This window comes from Nomascus leucogenys, chromosome 14 (assembly GCF_006542625.1).
Source record: "Nomascus leucogenys isolate Asia chromosome 14, Asia_NLE_v1, whole genome shotgun sequence".
Lineage (NCBI taxonomy): Eukaryota > Metazoa > Chordata > Mammalia > Primates > Hylobatidae > Nomascus > Nomascus leucogenys.
In genome coordinates this window covers 33292656-33310703 of record NC_044394.1, presented here as the reverse complement: position 1 = coordinate 33310703, position 18048 = coordinate 33292656, and the positions used below count along the sequence as shown (strand labels likewise).

Here is an 18048-nt window from a genome sequence, read left to right as displayed (position 1 = left end):
ATATGGAATCTGAAACCATATTAATGAACTTAACAGACTCTGTTACATTAAGTCCACTGCTTCATCTTACACTTTGACTGGATCTCTTACCCATGCCTGGTTTTATAACATCATACACTGGTTAAGTGGAAAATGTTGGCTCACTAAGTTTTGCACATCTTCCAAATGTTGATACATTTTATTATATCATATCACCTACAATATCATCAGAATAGTTTTTAGAGTTTTGAAAAGCTATCAAGCTAATGGTGATGAATCCGTTTTTCCGAAATTCTGATTTTTGCTTAAAAGCTCAAATTTCAGCATTACAACAAATACTGTTGGCTGTTTTCCTTGAAAAAAGGGCTCATTTAGTTCATGCTTGATAAAACATCTGCCAAATACTCAAGTTTGAATAATCATAATATGTCTGCCAGTCATTCTTTCAAGTAAAAATTTTGTTCCATAAAAAAATCTGTTAGCTGATCCTGCAACTCAATCACACCAAGATTTTCTCACAACTGAGACTGTATGTACTTCAGTATACAGCCAGAGGGGTATTTCAGTTACACTCTAGTTTCTCCTTCTCTGACTGGTCCCATTCTATCCACTATGTTATTTGAATGCTTGCCTCATTGCCTTTGTAAAATCTTTTACTGTAGATACCATTTCTTTTTCTTCTTTGTACCTTTCATGGTATTTAGTAGTCATTGTCACTGAATGAATAAATATCCTATTGTCCAGAATAGATAGTAAGCACCTTGAAAATAGGGACTCTATGTTATTCTTTGAATTGCTGACACCTAAGACAGTATCTTGGGCACAACAGAGTATAACTGTGGTTGTTTATGATGATAAAGTTTATTATGTATATTATATTAGGGTGGCCAATAATCTCAGTCATAATTATTCTTTATCACTTTACTTTCAGTACATATTGTAGAGGTGCAGCTTTGTAGGCTAGGTTTATAGATTGGCAGGCAAAGATCCCCCTCCCCAACATGCACACACCATTACGGACTCCTAGCCAACAAAGAGACTGAATGGGAATGAGGTGGCCTCACAGAGCAGGGCTGGATGCAGCGTGCTGGTGGACAGCTTCCCCCTCAGTGAGGTGTGCTGGTGACACTGAACGATTAGTTGTAAGAAACTATCCATTTACTCTCAGCTTTACATCAACATTCTGGAATAATTATGCTCACAATCTATCTGCTTTCATTACAATGAATGTTTAGGATCCTCTAGTTCTAGAAACTCAGTATCAATAGGGCCATCCTCAACCGGGGGAAAACACCAAAGTCAGTGTTCAAGTGTCCCCCAGAACTCTTCAGGTCTCCAGTTTCCCAGGGTCCTAGAAAACCCATCCCCCCTCAAAAGTTTCGCCAAAAAATATTTGCTTTTAAAATTAGGCACATAGGTGAGAAATGTATATATGATAATTTTTACCATGACAAAGGAGGCTGGGATATAGTTTAAGTTCCATGAACACCATGACAGGGAGAATTGGCTCTTATCCACTGTATAGAACAGCAATTAATTTAAAAAATCAAGCTTTGTTAATGGTGCTCTTGAGACCACTGACAGCCTAATGTTACCGGTTTTCCCTCTGTTTTGGAAAACACAGATCTAAACACAGTCCAATTACACTTCAGTCAATTAAGCTATACGTTTATTTATACAATAGGTATAATCAAAAGTGTCTTCAGGATGATTATGAAAGTTGCATTAAAACTGAATCCTAAAAAGCAGCTACCGTGAACTATTACATTACTACCAAGAATATCCTTTGATAGTAAATATTTTTTTCCTTCTAAAAGACGGGTATTACCCTTTGCATTCCTTTTTTATGACAGACTTATTGAAATACATAGTTCACATGCAATGAAATCTACCCTTTGAAAGTGTACGATGCATTGTTTGTTATATATTTACAGAGTTGTGCAACCATCACTGCCATCTAATCTTAGAACATTTTTATCACTCAAAAGGAAATCCTATACTCATTAGCAGTCACTCCCCATTCTTCCTCCCCAAGTCCCTGGCAACTACGAATTTGCTTTCTGTCTTTATGGATTTGCCTATTTTGGAAATTTCATATAAATGAGTTCATACAGTATGTGGCCTTTTGTGTCTGGCTTCTTTTACTTGCCTTCGAGGTTCATCTATGTTGTAGCATGTATCAGTACTTTATTCCTTTTTATGACCAAATAATATTCCATTGCACAGATATACCACGTTTTGCTTATCCATTCATCAGTTGATGGACATTTGGGTGTTTACACTTTCTGGCTGTTAACAATAATGCTTCTATTGACATTGTGTACAGTTTTTATGTGGAAATGTTTTCAATTCCTTTCGGTATATACCTAGGAGTAGATTAAGTAACACTTCAAGGATTAAGTTAGTGACAGGGATGAGAATAAGTTAAATATTACATTCGTAGATTTGTTATACTACCAAGGCCAAAGGGGCATTATAAGGGGAAAAATAGTTCCCAAATAACAGTAAGAGATAAAAATCAGAATAATAGGTAATAGTCTAGAGAAATGTTTATCTTATTCTTGTTCCAGTTTAAGTAAATATTAAATATTGTACAATTACTGGGAGATATATTTTAAAGCAATAAGAAAATAATATTATAAATATGTTTGATCTTTTAAGATATAAATTTTTAGGTTCCTTTAGAGTAGAAAATAATAGCATTTAACAAAGATTCTTTTGGCTTAGTGATTTATGATTTCAGTAAATATCTCCTGCTCTGTGTACACAACCCAACTGTTATTAAAGATTCTAAACTACATTTTAACAATTCAAAGTCACTTAATATGACGAGCATTATAGGGCTTAAAGTAGTTTCAGAACAGAAATACAGAAAGATACTTCATAAAACTGGAGAATAAGTGGTTTCTTCTTGATATGGGAGGCCAGAATCTTGAACTTTCAACTGGCAAACAACTTGCTACTTTCATCTGAGGTCAAAAAAACTAAGGCAAAACTAATGCCATTTGAGAAAGTTATGTCATTTCTCTATTCTTAATATAAAGACAGCACATTGAGAGTTAAAATAATCAGCTAGGACTTTAGTTTGAAAAAAAAGTCAAGTTTTTTTATTTTTTTTACTTTTAAATTCAAACATACAGTAAATTGCAGATGTGGAACACAAAATAACATTCCCTGCATGGTGAACATTTCTCTTCTACAGCCTAGTTGAATCTATTTTCAGTACCCATTTGGAACCAATCTTCCCAAGTTTTGAAGGATAAAAGTAGTAAGTGAAATTGCAAAGCTCACATCTAAGGTACTAGAAAAAAACCGCCATTATGTAACGGCTGCATTTTTTAAAGCCTGGTTCTGCTTACAGAATTACTTCAGTAACAATGAAAAGAGGCATGTTTTCATGTAATTTGCCTGGTTATACTTGCAGAGTACTCCATAATCTTTGGAAAAAAATTTAAAAAGACCAAAGTTTTGTGCAACCTATGGCTTTTACTTTTTATTACCAATATACAAAGTACATAAAAAATATCCATTTTTACTCTACCTTCTCTGTCTTCCTATTTCCAGATGCTTTAAGTAGGAAAGAAAAGGCAAGGCAACAAAAAATTCCATCTATTATACTGAAGGCTGAGGTTTCAATGTCTCATTTGTAAACAGTCAGTAGTAAAAGTCACTAACTATCAAAAGAAGGAAAATAACTGTCACTTAAGTACCTCCTTAGTTCATAAATGTTTTCCCACAAAGAAAAAGTAAATGTAAGGCATATATGACTACAGAAGTTAGTTACTATTTTCTTTTCATAAACCTTTTTGCTTCTTTCAAAAGCTCTTCCACATCTTCCTTCTCTTCATCTTCCTTTCCTGGTTCCCAGTCAGAATCTTCATCTGTTGGCTCATAGTCCTCCTCCTCATCATCTAGAAAGCTGTCGTTCAGGTCATACTCATTGGGTTGCCCAACATTATCATTATCTTCATCTAAAACATTTCTCGCTGCAAAACCAAAGATTGGTACACAACACATCAATCGCCACTCAACCTGGGATGACAGACATCTACCTATAAAATGTCTTTCTGCATCCAGAGAATTAATTTTATTAATGCACAGCTTACCACTACCAATTTCTGGAAAGGGCACTAAAATGATGCTTTGTTATTTATTATTCTAACTTTTCCTACCATGAGGCTCCTGAAACTAAAATGACCCATGAGATTAATAATAATGGTTCCTTAATCTCATAATCATATTCACAACATCCCATCTTCCCATGTGGTAGAATGTATTTTTGTCCCAATTATTCACTGCCCCTTCCTGTGATATGATTATACTTCCTTACTTCTCAGTGATTGCCCAAAGAAATGTGAGTGGAAATAGTGTGTGTCACTTCCAAAATGATGCTTTAAGACTCCTTCTCTGGTTCTGCTATTGCCATTTCCCCTCTGCCACAAGAATAGCATGTCCCAGATAGAGGCTGATCCCTCAGTCTGGATTCCAGGATGAGAATACACATGGCACAGGGCCACAGCCAATTCACAGCTGCAATAAGGAGAAATACACTTAAATAAGTGTATTTATTGTTATAAGGCACTGAAATTTAGAAATGTTTGTTATCACAGCAAACCTAGCAAAAGCTTCCTGACGCATCAGGGCGTGAGCTTAGATACTTTGGAAAGTTTAGTTTTATAGGTCTAAGATATTCTTACAGTTCATGTTTCAATAAGACTAGGATTGCCATAATAATAGACATTAGAATTTACAGATTTCTAAGTAATATTATAATACTAGAATTCTTCTGTCTCCAAATTCATTTCTTCCCCGATCCTACTCCTTCCACAGTGAGCTACAGAGTTGCTTTAAAATAAAGCAGTGAAAGACTCTAGGACAGTGTGGAACATTTAAGAAACAATTAGGAAGATTTTATCTAGAAATCTGAATGGCAGAGGACAGTCCCTAATGAACAGCAAATGTATAGGTTAAAAACATTAATGTCTGTACTTTAGTATATACTTTGGTTAACATTTTTCTAAAATGTTCACATACAACATAGTTATAATTTTAAAAATAAAGTCAATGAATTGGGAAAAATGAGAAAAATGACAAAGGAAGTAATATATCTGTCCTTTTAACTCTTATAGCCCAATACATTTATATTTTTCTTAATATCAGTACTCATTCCAGAAAGGATTTGAGACAGCTTATAATAATAAAATGCTAATAAAGGTAGAAACCAAAAACATAAAAAGCAGAATATACATATGATAACCTCAATTTTTAACACAATTATTAAAAATAGAGCATCGAATTTATCCCCAAGATTCTTGGTAGCCAAGGCTAAAAAGGCAATATAATAACTTGCCCAATTCTCATTATAGTAGGAAGCTTACCAGTTCCTTAAGGAAAATCTTGCATTACATATATCTATACAGCTTCTGTAAACATTTTGAGGGCATGTTTTATGTCTAATCTCAGTTACCCATATTTTTAAAATAATAAAATGCATTTTTAAAAAATTGGAAAGCAGTTTGCAGTCGGGAAAGGGAGTGAGAAGGAAAGAACATCAATATCTCTGTTTTTGTCTATTTTCCTCTTGGAAGTACCTTATACACATAACTTTTTTTTCTAAGATGTGAATGCACATGATCACATAACATGTCCTAATGATATCTCAATAAACAGTTTCCTTTCAGATTCAGAAATCACTTATCAGCTTTACAAGAAAAACAGATATAAAGGTGAAACAACTCCAGGTTCTCTGCTCACTTCATTGGCTGCTCCTTCTCAGTTCTCTTTGCTGGATTTTCCTCATCATCCTAATCTCTAAATTTTAGAGCTGGAACCTCTTCTCTAACTCACTCCTTAGATGATTCCATCCAGTCTTATGTCCTAAATTCCCAAATTCACATCTTAAGCCCTGACCTACTGCCCTGAATTCCAGACTCATTTATCTGGATACTTAAGCATTATCTGTACTTGGATGACTTACAGGCACCAGGAATATAACATTTCCAGTACATAACTCTTTAGTTGCTTCACCCAGATCTGGTCATTCTATTTATCAGTCTTGAATATATGACTTCTCTAATCATCCAACCATCTAGTTGTTTTAGCAAGAAATCTTGTAGTCATCCTTTAATATCCCTTACCGAGAACCCAACATCTAATACCTCAAGAGATCCTGTTAGCTTTACCTGCAAAGTAAATCCACCACTTCTCATCACATCCACTCTAATGCCCTGGCCCCAATACTATCATTTTCTTCCTGGATACAATATCCTCCTAACTGGCTCTCTTGCTTCCATTCTAGTCTATTCTTCACAAAAAAAAGTCAGAAAACCTTCTAATGGCTTTCTGTCTCACTCTAAATAAAATCTAAAGTCTTTATTTACAGGTCTCAGCTTTGAAGACTCTACTCAACTAGCCCACTAGTAGTTTTCTGATCTCATCCTATGCCATTCTGTTTACTCACACTGTTCCAATTCTATTTGCTCTTTGCTATTCCTAGAACAGTCCAAGCATGGTCATCACCAGGGATTTTAAATTCTTGATTCCCAATGCCTGATATATTCTTCCTTAGATAATCACCTGGCTTGCTCCCTCCTCCAAGCTTTGGCTCCAATGTCAAATTATCGGAGTGCTTCTTTTACCATCCTATCTGACATGGCATTCCCCATACCATGTACACACCCTTGCTATTCTGTCCTCCTACGCAGCTTATTTTTCTTCTAATTATCAGCACATGACATCAAATAATTGCTTATGTGTGCACTGCCCATCTGTGTACAATTCTGCAAGAGCAGGGCTTTGTTTCTACTGTATCCTTAGCTCAGACAACAGCGCTTAACATGTGGGAGCACTTAATAAATATATTTTTTGAATATATCAATGAATGAATAAATGAACAATTTGCAAATCAACTACTGAACATCTTTAGTTTTACAGAAACCCTTCTTATTTTAGCCTACACTTTTGATCACTAGCCTGCCAGTCAATATAATAAATTACATAAACGACTTTAATTCTGCTAAATGAAGCCTCAGTGAATCCTGGAAATATTTAGCAACTTATTAAGAAGCCTCGTTTGTTGAGGCAGTAAGACCACATTAATCAGAAGAATTTTGTTTGTTTACTCAGAAAAAAGTTTATATCTATCATCACTTACATTTTATGTTTACCTTTACACATTCATGTTCTTCTAACAGGAAGTCCAGAATCTAACAAAACCATCTGTAACAGAATTCAACGTGGCTAGCAGCCAAATTTAATCCACCTTAACTCACATGGAACAGGTACTTTATATTTTAAGTGAAAACCCTTGAAGAGCCAAGTCATGACATGAGCACAAAGTCAGCTCTAGAATTCAGCTCTGTGTCCTTTGTTAGTGGTGTCACACAGATCCTTCATAACAGGGTTGTAAATGCTGACATGTGATTATCTTTGTGGGACCAATTATTTAATAGATTATACAGTGGAAAATTCAATTAATAACTTTAAATATTATATAAAACAAATGCTACCTAGATGACTTCCCTTTTTAAAAAATTGCTGGTAGAGTCTGAAGGTGTTTTTAGAGAAATATCCAATTCTGCCTTTCAGTGTAACTGGGCCAAAAAAAAAAATTAAATTTTACTTACCTGGAAAATACTCTGAATACTGATTTTTACAATGACACACGTATTCTCATTACAATATTCCCAAGTAAATTTATCTTAGAAAGCTTTTTTTTTTTTTTTTTTTAATTTGGGTTAACACTTCTAAGTCCAGGTAAACTTGAAAGAAATAAGTCTTTTCTCTATTTTTGCCTAGAATGCTTATAAATTTCTTCCTGTTAGTTACTGCTGCTCTCATTTGATTGTCTATGAGAACCTGAAGTTGTTCCGGCTTTTTATCTGTTTTTATTGTAAAGCTGTTAAGTGATTTCTGAATCTGAAAGGAAACTGTCTATTGAAATATCATTAGGACATATTATGTGATAATGTGCATTCACATCTTACCCAACAAAAAGTCTCTTTAAAATAGCACAATTTAAGAGAAAGAGGACTAGACCAGGGGTTAGAAGTCCAACTATCTGTGTTATAAATGAGCTCATGACAATGAACAAGTCACTTAACCTAATGGAAATTACTTTTTTTTTTTTTTTTTGAGACAAGGTCTCGCTTTGTTGCCCAGGCTGGAGTGCAATGGCACAATCTCGGCTCACTGCAACCTCTGTCTCCTGGGTTCAAATGATTCTCCTGCCTCAGCCTCCTGAGCAGCTGGGATTACAGGCCCCCGCCACCATGCTCAGCTCATTTTATATTTTTAGTAGAGACGGGGTTTCATCATTTTGGTCAGGCTGGTCTTGAACTCCTGACTTCAGGTGATCCACCCACCTTGGTCCCCCAAAGTGCTAGGATTACAACTAACTCCAGAGTTCTAATTTTAAGGCCACAACAGGAACCTTCATTTTCTCTACAAATCAGTGAAGTAAAATGAAATGTGGACAGGGATTGACAGCTTGACTACTTGAAGCCAGCACTGGAGAAATAAGCTGTCACTGATTTGTAAACACTGATGGGTAATGCTGAACTACCATGGTGATGAAAAATAACTTTTAGAAAAAATAATAAACTCTTTAACATGTTTAAAACAACATATTATTTATGGGATTAGAATGTGGTAATTTCTGATTTTTTTATATATGCAGAGGAATTTATAATATGAGAATGACAATTCTAAATGTTTTTCTGACATTTCTTTTACAATTTAAAATTTCACCATTAGTTCTTATCCCAAGAACTAAGTCTTCAAACTACTGTAGAGTATATACTGTGTGACATACATGCCAGAAGAAATGTTGATTTTGCATGGAGAAAAATCTTTGCAAATTGCAGTGTTTTGTTTTGTTTTGTTGAGACAGGGTGTTGCTCTGTTGCCCAGGGTAGAGTGCAGTGACACAATCATGGCTCACTACATTTTTGACATCCTGGGCTCAAGTGATACTCCCACCTCAGTCTCCCAAGTAGCTGGGGACACAGGTGTCCCCATCACAACTGGCTAATTTTTTTTATTTTTTGTAGAGATGTGGTCTCTCACTCTGTTGCCCAGGCTGGTCATGAACTCCTGGGCTCAAGCGATCCTCCTGCCTTGGCCTCCCAGAGTGCTGGGATTACAGGCATGAGCCACCACACCCAGCCAAACTGCAGACTTTTACCAATAGTTTTTTGGTGTTAGATCTAAGATGACAGGTGCTTCACAGCAGATTAATAGCTTAACATTGATAATTCTTCATGTTTTATTTTCTTTTACTTTCTATTAAATCTTAGGACTAATTAGGATGTTAATTTTTATTAAGTAAATAAATATTTTGCCTCAATATTCCTAAAGATGAAAATTTACTATATCTACAAGAACAAACATTTTTAGTAATGCTTCATTTCACTATTAAAGACTAATTTTTTAAAATGCACTAAGCAATTAGTTGGTATTCATATTTTAGCATTTGTATATTTCTGATCTACTTTATTATATATAAAGTTCATTTCTTTTTATAATTCCATTGCATCAGGCTTTCTCATATTCCATATTCTCTTAGCTTTCCACACATTAAGCAGCAGTTTATAGAATTTCATGTAAATCCCACTAAGCCTCCTTAACAGTTTTCTTTCTAGATCTTTTAGTTTCAACTTCTGAATTAAAAAGTATATATAAGCACATACATGTATACAATTGTAGAAATAGAGAAACGTTAAAGTAGCCATCAGTGGAACATTCTAAATTTTCACAAATGGTATCAATGACCTAGAATAATACATATCACATAATAATAAAGGCCAGAAAGGAGGACCCCAATAATTAGATAAAATATTGATGATAATTTCCTTTAAATGTTGTCAACAGGTGAGGCAGCTAAAAAAGAATAAAATTCTTCACAGAATTGGAAAAAACTACTTTAAAGTTCATATGGAACAAAAAAGAGCCCGCATTGCCAAGTCAGTCCTAAGCCAAAAGAACAAAGCTGGAGGCATCATGCTACCTGACTTCAAAGTATACTACAAGGCTACAGTAACAAAAACAGCATGGTACTGGTACCAAAACAGAGATATAGACCAATGGAACAGAAGAGCCCTCAGAAATAATACCACACATCTACAACTATCTGATCTTTGACAAATCTGACAAAAACAAGAAATGGGGAAAGGATTCCCTATTTAATAAGTGGTGTTGGGAAAACTGGCTAGCCATATGTAGAAAGCTGAGACTGGATCCCTTCTTTACACCTTATACAAAAATTAATTCAAGATGGATTAAAGACCTAAATGTTAGACCTAAAACCATAAAGACCCTAGAAGAAAACCTAGGCAATACCATTCAGGACATAGGCATAAGCGAGGACTTCATGTCTAAAACATCAAAAGCAATGGCAACAAAAGCCAAAATTGACAAATGGGATCTAATTAAACTAAGGAGGTTCTGCACAGCAAAAGAAACTGCCATCAGAGTGAACAGGCACCCTACAGAATGGGAGAAAATTTTTGCAATCTACTCATCTGACAAAGGACTAATATCCAGAATCTGCAGAGAACTCAAACAAATTTACAAGAAAAAAAACAAACAACCCCATCAAAAAGTGGGCAAAGGATATGAACAGACACTTCTCAAAAGAAGAGATTTATGCAGCCAACAGACACATGAAAAAATGCTCATCATCATTGGCCATCAGAGAAATGCAAATCAAAACCACAGTGAGATACTATCTCACACCAGTTAGAATGGCGATCATTAAAAAGTCAGGAAACAACAAGTGCTGGAGAGGATATGGAGAAACAGGAACACTTTTACACTGTTAGTGGGACTGTAAACTAGATCAACCATTGCGGAAGACAGTGTGGCGACTCCTCAAGGATCTAGAACTAGAAATACCATTTGACCCAGCCATCCCATTACTGGGTATATACCCAAAGGAATATAAATCATGCTGCTATAAAGACACATGCACACATATGTTTACTGCAGCACTACTCACAATAGCAAAGACTTGGAACCAACCCAAATGTCCAACAATGATAGACTGGAGTAAGAAAATGTGGCACATATATACCATGGAATACTATGCAGCCATAAAAAAGGATGAGTTCATGTCCTATGCAGGGACATGGATGAAGCTGGAAACCATCATTCTCAGCAAACTATCCCAAGGACAAAAAAACAGACACCACATGTTCTCACTCATAGGCAGGAACTGAACAATGAGAACACTTGGACACAGGAAGGACACAGGCCCACACCAGGGCCTGCTGTGGGGTAGGGGGAGGGGGGAGGGATAGCATTAGGAGATATACCTAATGTAAATGACGAATTAATGGGTGCAGCACACCAACATGGCACATGTATACATATGTAACAAACCTGCACGCTGTGCACATGTACCCTAGAAATTAAAGTATAATAAAAAAAGATATTAAAAAAATAAAAAATAAAAAAAGAATAAAACAAAATCTTCCTGGTACTGGTTACTTTGCATTCAATAACTTGTGCAAAAATTGTAGCACTCTGAAAAAGTGTGGAGAGTTAAATAAAATTTTAAACCAATTATATATACAAGAAACGTAACAAATGACAGGAGTTGAACCTACAAGAAACAGAATGCACTATATAAACTGTTACATGTATAGAAGAACCCTATAGATGAAAGTGTTTTAGGGGTATTACAAATCAGAAATTAAAGAGTAAGAGTTTAATGTAGTTATTTTAATGTTGGCACTATATTAATAATTGTATTATCTTGTTATATATGTTCTTATGATACCCCCACTTCAAATTCAACATGTTTAAATGAAAGCAAAAACGACAAAGCTCCCCAGTTCACCCTATTCTCTATCATGTGTCTTCTCCAGTCTCCTGATAATGTGTACTATAAACCTGAGTCATCCTGACTTCATTTACCTCATCCCCATATCACAGCCAACTGATTAGTTGGTAAATCCTCTTGATTCATCCTACAAAAATCCCTCTTGTATCCAATCCAACCTCTCCATGTTCATGATGGCCGCCCTAGTTCTAGCCCTTCATTCTACCTAACTAATCTCCAGGCTTCCCCTTCTCTAATTCAAACTGTTTATCGCCAGCTTGATTTTGGTAAAATATTGGCTCATCATTATTTGCCAAAGTGCCCATGTCTTTGGTCTGGCTGTTGAGAGCTTCCATAATCTAGCTTCAGTACACCCTTTTAGCATCATTCACAGTAGCTATAGAGACTTTCCACATCAATTAAAACGATCCACTTGCTAACTCCAACTACAACACTTCTACCTTGATGTCTTTGATTGATCTATTACTCACTTTGCCTGTGATGTCCTATACCAACCTCCCACACAGCAAAGAAACAAAGGTGATTGAAATCCTACCATCTTAAAGGCCAACTTTTACTTAAAATTCTCATATCAAGTCTACCTGATAATCCCCAGCAGAAAGTACTCCCTCCCTTTCCCTGGAGATTTCAGAGCATCTCACGGCAAGAGGAGAGACCCAGAGCTGGTTCCCATAACCACAATTATGAGCCGGCTCTCATCTCTCTGTAGCTTTGCTCACATGGAAGACATTAAACAAAGGAATATGTGAATGTGTGAGTAAATGAATCAATACATAGCTGAGATTAAGATTTGGGGGTACTGTTAAATTTTAATGATTTGGGATACAAGAAAAACAAGTATGTTAGAATTCTGTATTAGGTATCTCTAAATCAGAAAAATACAATGATACCTCAACATTTAATATCTGAAATACTCAAAATCCCCAATTTTTAGATTTCGTAGGGTAAGAGATGTTCTGACTATATTGCCACATAGCAACTTCTGAAAGTACATTAAAAATGTAAGACTAAACCTATAGCCTTAAACTTATTCCTTTAAAATATCTATACTTCTATTAAAAATGATCTTTTCAATAAAGTTTTCCTTTAAAAAGTTAATTGTCCTAAAACATGTTCTTCATTCAAAAAATACTTCAATAATTTCAAGAAATTTTTCAACAAAAATTCAGATATTTTTAACTATGCTATATGATGTGTAGTCATAGTTTTTAGATAAATATTTCCTATTTCTATAAAGTTATATAAATGTGTCAAATGCTCTTGCATGGGACAATGCTACAATTTGTCAACAATATGTACTTTGAATCAAATACAATTACATTATTGCTAGAAAGGAAGACTTTATTAAACTACCATAACTGCCACACCATGAGATATGACCACAGTAAAGAAAGTATAATATATAACATGTAACCTCCATACTATGTTAGCTCAGATAAAGGGAATATTTTTATGTCTGGAGTACTAAAGCACTAAAGTGTGTTTCAATAAGAAATGTCAAATGGAATTCCCTTATAGTGAAATCATTTACTTTCATCACTTACTTGATTACAAGTCAGCTGTTTGTATGCACATATAAATGCAAGTGAGTACAGCCTTAATAGTATGCATTTTATTTTCTCACTCTGTGAGCAGAAATATTATGTGCTGATTCAGCCTCTGTTTTATATGAATGATATGAAAAAGCCAGATTTTATTAAAGAAGAAAAATACAGTTTAGAAGCATAACAAACAGAAGGTAAAACAGATTGAGGTAAGTAGGACAGAAGGACGTTTGATGGTTGCTTCTCTGGTGTCTCTCCCCCCTCCTACCTTCCTCAAAGCTCTAGCTTTTATTGGAGATGGCTGTGGTTCTGATGAAGGTGACTCCATTCTGGTTTCAGGAGTGGTACAAACTAATCAGTGGCCACAGTGATTGGATCAAGGTTTAGACTGTGATCTAATCCAGTGATAAAAAGTGAATTTTCTGATTTTTCCTAGGAATCATAAGGGTCAAAGTTGTTTACGCTCTTTACGGGTGATTATCGTCCCAGCTGAATAAGGACACATAAAGTCCCTCACTGGAAGAGGAGCCAGCCTTAGGATGATAATGACCCCTCTAAAGACAGAATGAAGGAAAAAATTGGGTCTTTGGGGACACTATTGACATTATTAATGAGCCAAAGCAATATAGCTTATCTAAATCCAGCCCTAGCTCTGGATGTTTTAGTTATAGAAGTCAATTATCATTTAGGCCAGTTTGAGATTTTGTTTTCAGGTACTGGTAAACAAAAGAATCCTAAGAGATACAAGGCAAATATATATTGTGGACAATGGGGAAAGCATTTGCTATATAAAAGGGTCGCAGTTGTGTTTTTTTTTTTTAATATATGAAAAATCATTAAAATCAGTAATTCAACAAATTCACAGAAGCAGAGATTTTAAAATATTTTCATAATAACTGGAAACTAGGTTTAACAGGAGAATCATTTAAAGGTTTCATTTTGAATTTTCTGAAGTAAAATTACTTACCTGGAAGCATACTATGTCTATATTCTATCTTGTGCTGGGGATTCTTCCTGAAAGAAGAATGCAAAAATAAAAGAGCTAGTCTTCCAATTACTAAAAGTTGATGATTATTTACACTAAACTAGAACACTGACTAACTTACAAATAAACTTAGGACCCAACAGGCCTCTTATGAAAAAGCATTTGTTGTTTAATTACAATATTTCCTGTGTGCCTACTCCATGCCAGGCACATTTCTAGATGCAAAGATAGAGTGATGAAGAAGACAAAGTTCTTACCTCAAGAGATTATACTCTAGAAAGATGGAAAAGACAAAATATATATTTCCAAAATATATCATATTTTTAAACTGTCATGTATCACATATATACAAATATAAAATAGAATCCAAAACTCATGACACAAATATCAAATATGTATTAAGTATGTATGTGCATACAGTATTAAAAAATTCTAAGGCTCTTCTTGAATCTAAAGAAAACAGTATTCTTTCAAAAGAACACCAATCACTTGTTATGAAAAAACACAAAAGTTAATTTTGTTGATAAATTCAGATAACATATTCTGAAGTCAAACAAAAAAAAACCTTCTGGAATCAAACAAAGTGTTTGAAGATCTATTTTTGATTATACATACTTATGATCCCTTCTATTATTCTGTTAGTTAAACAAATGTTTGGGTACCCTATATGTACAAGACATTCTCCAAATGTCCCAGTAGTAAAATCCAAGGCAACAGATTCATCATGACCAAGCTGACTGGTACCCCTTTCTTATAAGTACCACACACTAACTGATTGCGCCACTGGAGCCACTAGTACCCCTTTCTTAGGGAACTGACAAAGCACAGCTGGGGTACACTAACAACAGATATGTGCTAAGGTGACAACTTTTGAATATACCTGTATCAGGAGTGATTATTTTTACATGACAAATGTTCATTTGTTCATTCAGCAAGTGAATGTTTCACTATATTCCGGCTCTAAGCAGGCACTGAGGATAAAATATTTAACCAGATACACATTCTTGCCCCTAAGGAGACAGAGTCTGGGGGCAGAAGCAAGGTAGACATTAAAGAATCATTTACTTCACTGAAAAATAAGAACATCTTCTGTGAAGATAGGAAATACTCCTTATAATATATCTTCTAGGGCACAGGAACTAAGTCAAACCTTAAATCTTCTCTTTCTCAGGCTAAATAACTTGTTCTTCATTTTTTTTTCTTTTCAATAGGGCAAGTAAGACAATTAAAAAATTATATAACAGGTAAAATATGACTTTAAATTTTTCTATAAATCCTCCCATTCAACTTTATAATTCCACATCTACTGCAATGGAGAAAAATGGCCAGTCTCAGGAAGTGGATCTCTGGCCCCGAACCTAGTCTATGAGTCATAGGATGTAAATATGTACTAGGAATTATCTCAGAGCAGATACTTGCCTCCTCCAGGTGACAGATGAGCAATGTGAGCCTAAGGGGATGGAGTTCACGCCCAGGGTTTGTGCTTTCCAACTTGGGTAACGACCATATTAAGACAGACGTCCAGGCAAAATTATGGACTACATTCTTAAAATATCTCTGAAATAATCAGGTGATTAAATGTTCCACTTATAAATTCCTTTATGAGTCTATTGTAAAAAAATATACCCAACTGCTTTCTCACCATTTAAAAAAGTATAGTGTGTTTAAAATATTTCATAAAAATTATACTTTAAAAATATATTTTTTCCTGTGCCTTCGATACTATTGTGATATTAGTAAACAAAGTAAAATCAATAATTTCTAACAACATAGAACCATCTGCTTGAAAAATATTTGTCTTCTTGTTTCCAGCATTGCCTACTATATTTGCTCCAAATATTAACTTCCTTTATCTATCTATCTATCTATCTATCTATCTATCTATCTATCTATCTATCTATCTATCTCACTTTCCATCCATCAATCCATCTATCTTAGAGACAGGTCTCACTCTGTTACCCAGGCTAGAGTGCAGGGCACAATCATAGCTCACTGCAGCCTCAAATTCCTGAGCTCAGGTGATCCTCCCACCTCAGCCTCTTGAGTACAGCTAGGACTGCAGGTATGGGGTCATTGAGCCCATCCTAATTTCCTGTCCCTCCATTGTAATTTGTTGGGCAATAGGGAAGTAATTATAAATACATAAATTTAAATTACTTGACAAAACCAAGAAAAATAGAGTGTTATTGCTTTTGAGAGCTGTGACAATCATGAAATCTATTTTCCGAGATAGGTTTTAACTAGCGTTACTTTCAAGAGTTTCAACTGATAACCCTGGAGTCTTTGTAATGCTATCCAACAGAACTTTCTGTGATGAGGGAAATTTGCTCTGTGTTGTCCAATAAAGCCACTAACTGTATGTGACTGTTGAGCACTTGAAATATGGGTAATAAAGCTGAGAAAATGAATTTTAAATTGTATTTAGTTAATTCATATTTAAATGTAAACAGCCACATGTGGCTAGTGGCTATCATATTGGACAACAGTTTTAATTCAAAAACCAAGAAAAGAGTGATCCTCTCTCCTCAGCCAAGATTAATTACAATTAATCCTCCTTAAACGAACAACCAAACACCCTCCTTCTTATGAAGTGATTCTCAAACGAGGTAAACATTCTATAGGTAGAAATGCTATGATTCAAAGTATGAGGTTAGTGACTATAGTCAGAAAGACCCCATTAGAATCCTAACTCAGCCACCTCCCTGCAAGCTGTCTGAGCTTCAGTTTTCCCATGTGTAAAAGGGGGATAACAACAGACCCCATACTCACAAGAAACTGTTGTAAGGACTCATAAGATAATGCACAATAAGTCTTTAATCTAAGGGCTTGGTAGGTGGTAAATAAATAATGTTAGCCTTTGATTGCTTCATTATTAGTTCAAGAAACAGTCACAGAATACTTATTACATGCCAGCCCTTGTGTCAGTGTAACACTAATCCCTAATCTCTCTTCTTTCTGGTAACTTTTCCTACAATGTGAGCATTAAACACAGTGCAAAAGTGTAACTCCACAGTTAATTAAGGTCCTAATTCAACAGCTTTGAAAAGTGGAAAAAAGATTCTATACAAGATTGTGTGTTTAGCATAATTAACCCAAATTTGACCTTTTGATGAAAAAGAAATTTAAACTTGAAAAACAAATAAGCTGGGCAACTTAGCTGTGATGAAGACAGCTGCAAATGAACAAAGCTATGGTGATGATTTGTGGGACGATCTTTCCTACTGACCATGCTGGTGCAGGTCACTGACTTAATTAAATTCAGTCTTTATTAAAGTATAATTAATGCTGGGCATCAGGAACGGAGAAAGATAAAAATGGGGAACATTAATACCAAAGATATTTTTCATCTTTACTTTAGAAAAAATGGTTACTAGTCATTTGAGATTATTTTCAGTAACATTTTATTTTGAAAAAATTTCATACCTACTTTAAAAAGCAGGCAAGACTAGTACACTGAAATTCCATATAGCTTCATCAAGATTTTTCAAGTGTTAACATTCTATATGGGTGTCTTACTGTTATTATCTATCTATAATCATTTGAGATTAAGGCTTTTCCTCCTTCTTTTAATATATGTTTGCTTCAGGTACCAAGCAGTTCTCTTTTCCTGCTATGCCCTTAACAGTTAAGTAGGATCATTGAAAAGTTAAATACGGTCTTAATTGTTTGCTACTTCAAAAGCTGCTTTAGAAATGCTC

The 18048-nt window shown here is 35.0% G+C and overlaps 1 protein-coding gene across 1 annotated transcript in view; it reads right to left on the bottom strand.

Annotated features, from left to right (window-relative positions):
• Positions 1-1631: 1631 nt before the first annotated feature.
• The window catches only part of APLF (aprataxin and PNKP like factor), a 107941-nt gene continuing 91524 nt past the window's right edge, over positions 1632-18048 (bottom strand). The window contains exons 9-10 of the mRNA XM_003262483.2: positions 14333-14379; positions 1632-3965 (exon numbers count right to left, since the gene is read on the bottom strand). Of these exons, the coding sequence (XP_003262531.2) occupies positions 3763-3965; positions 14333-14379 (250 nt within the window). The 3' untranslated portion in view covers positions 1632-3762. The remainder of the gene's footprint in view (positions 3966-14332; positions 14380-18048) is intronic.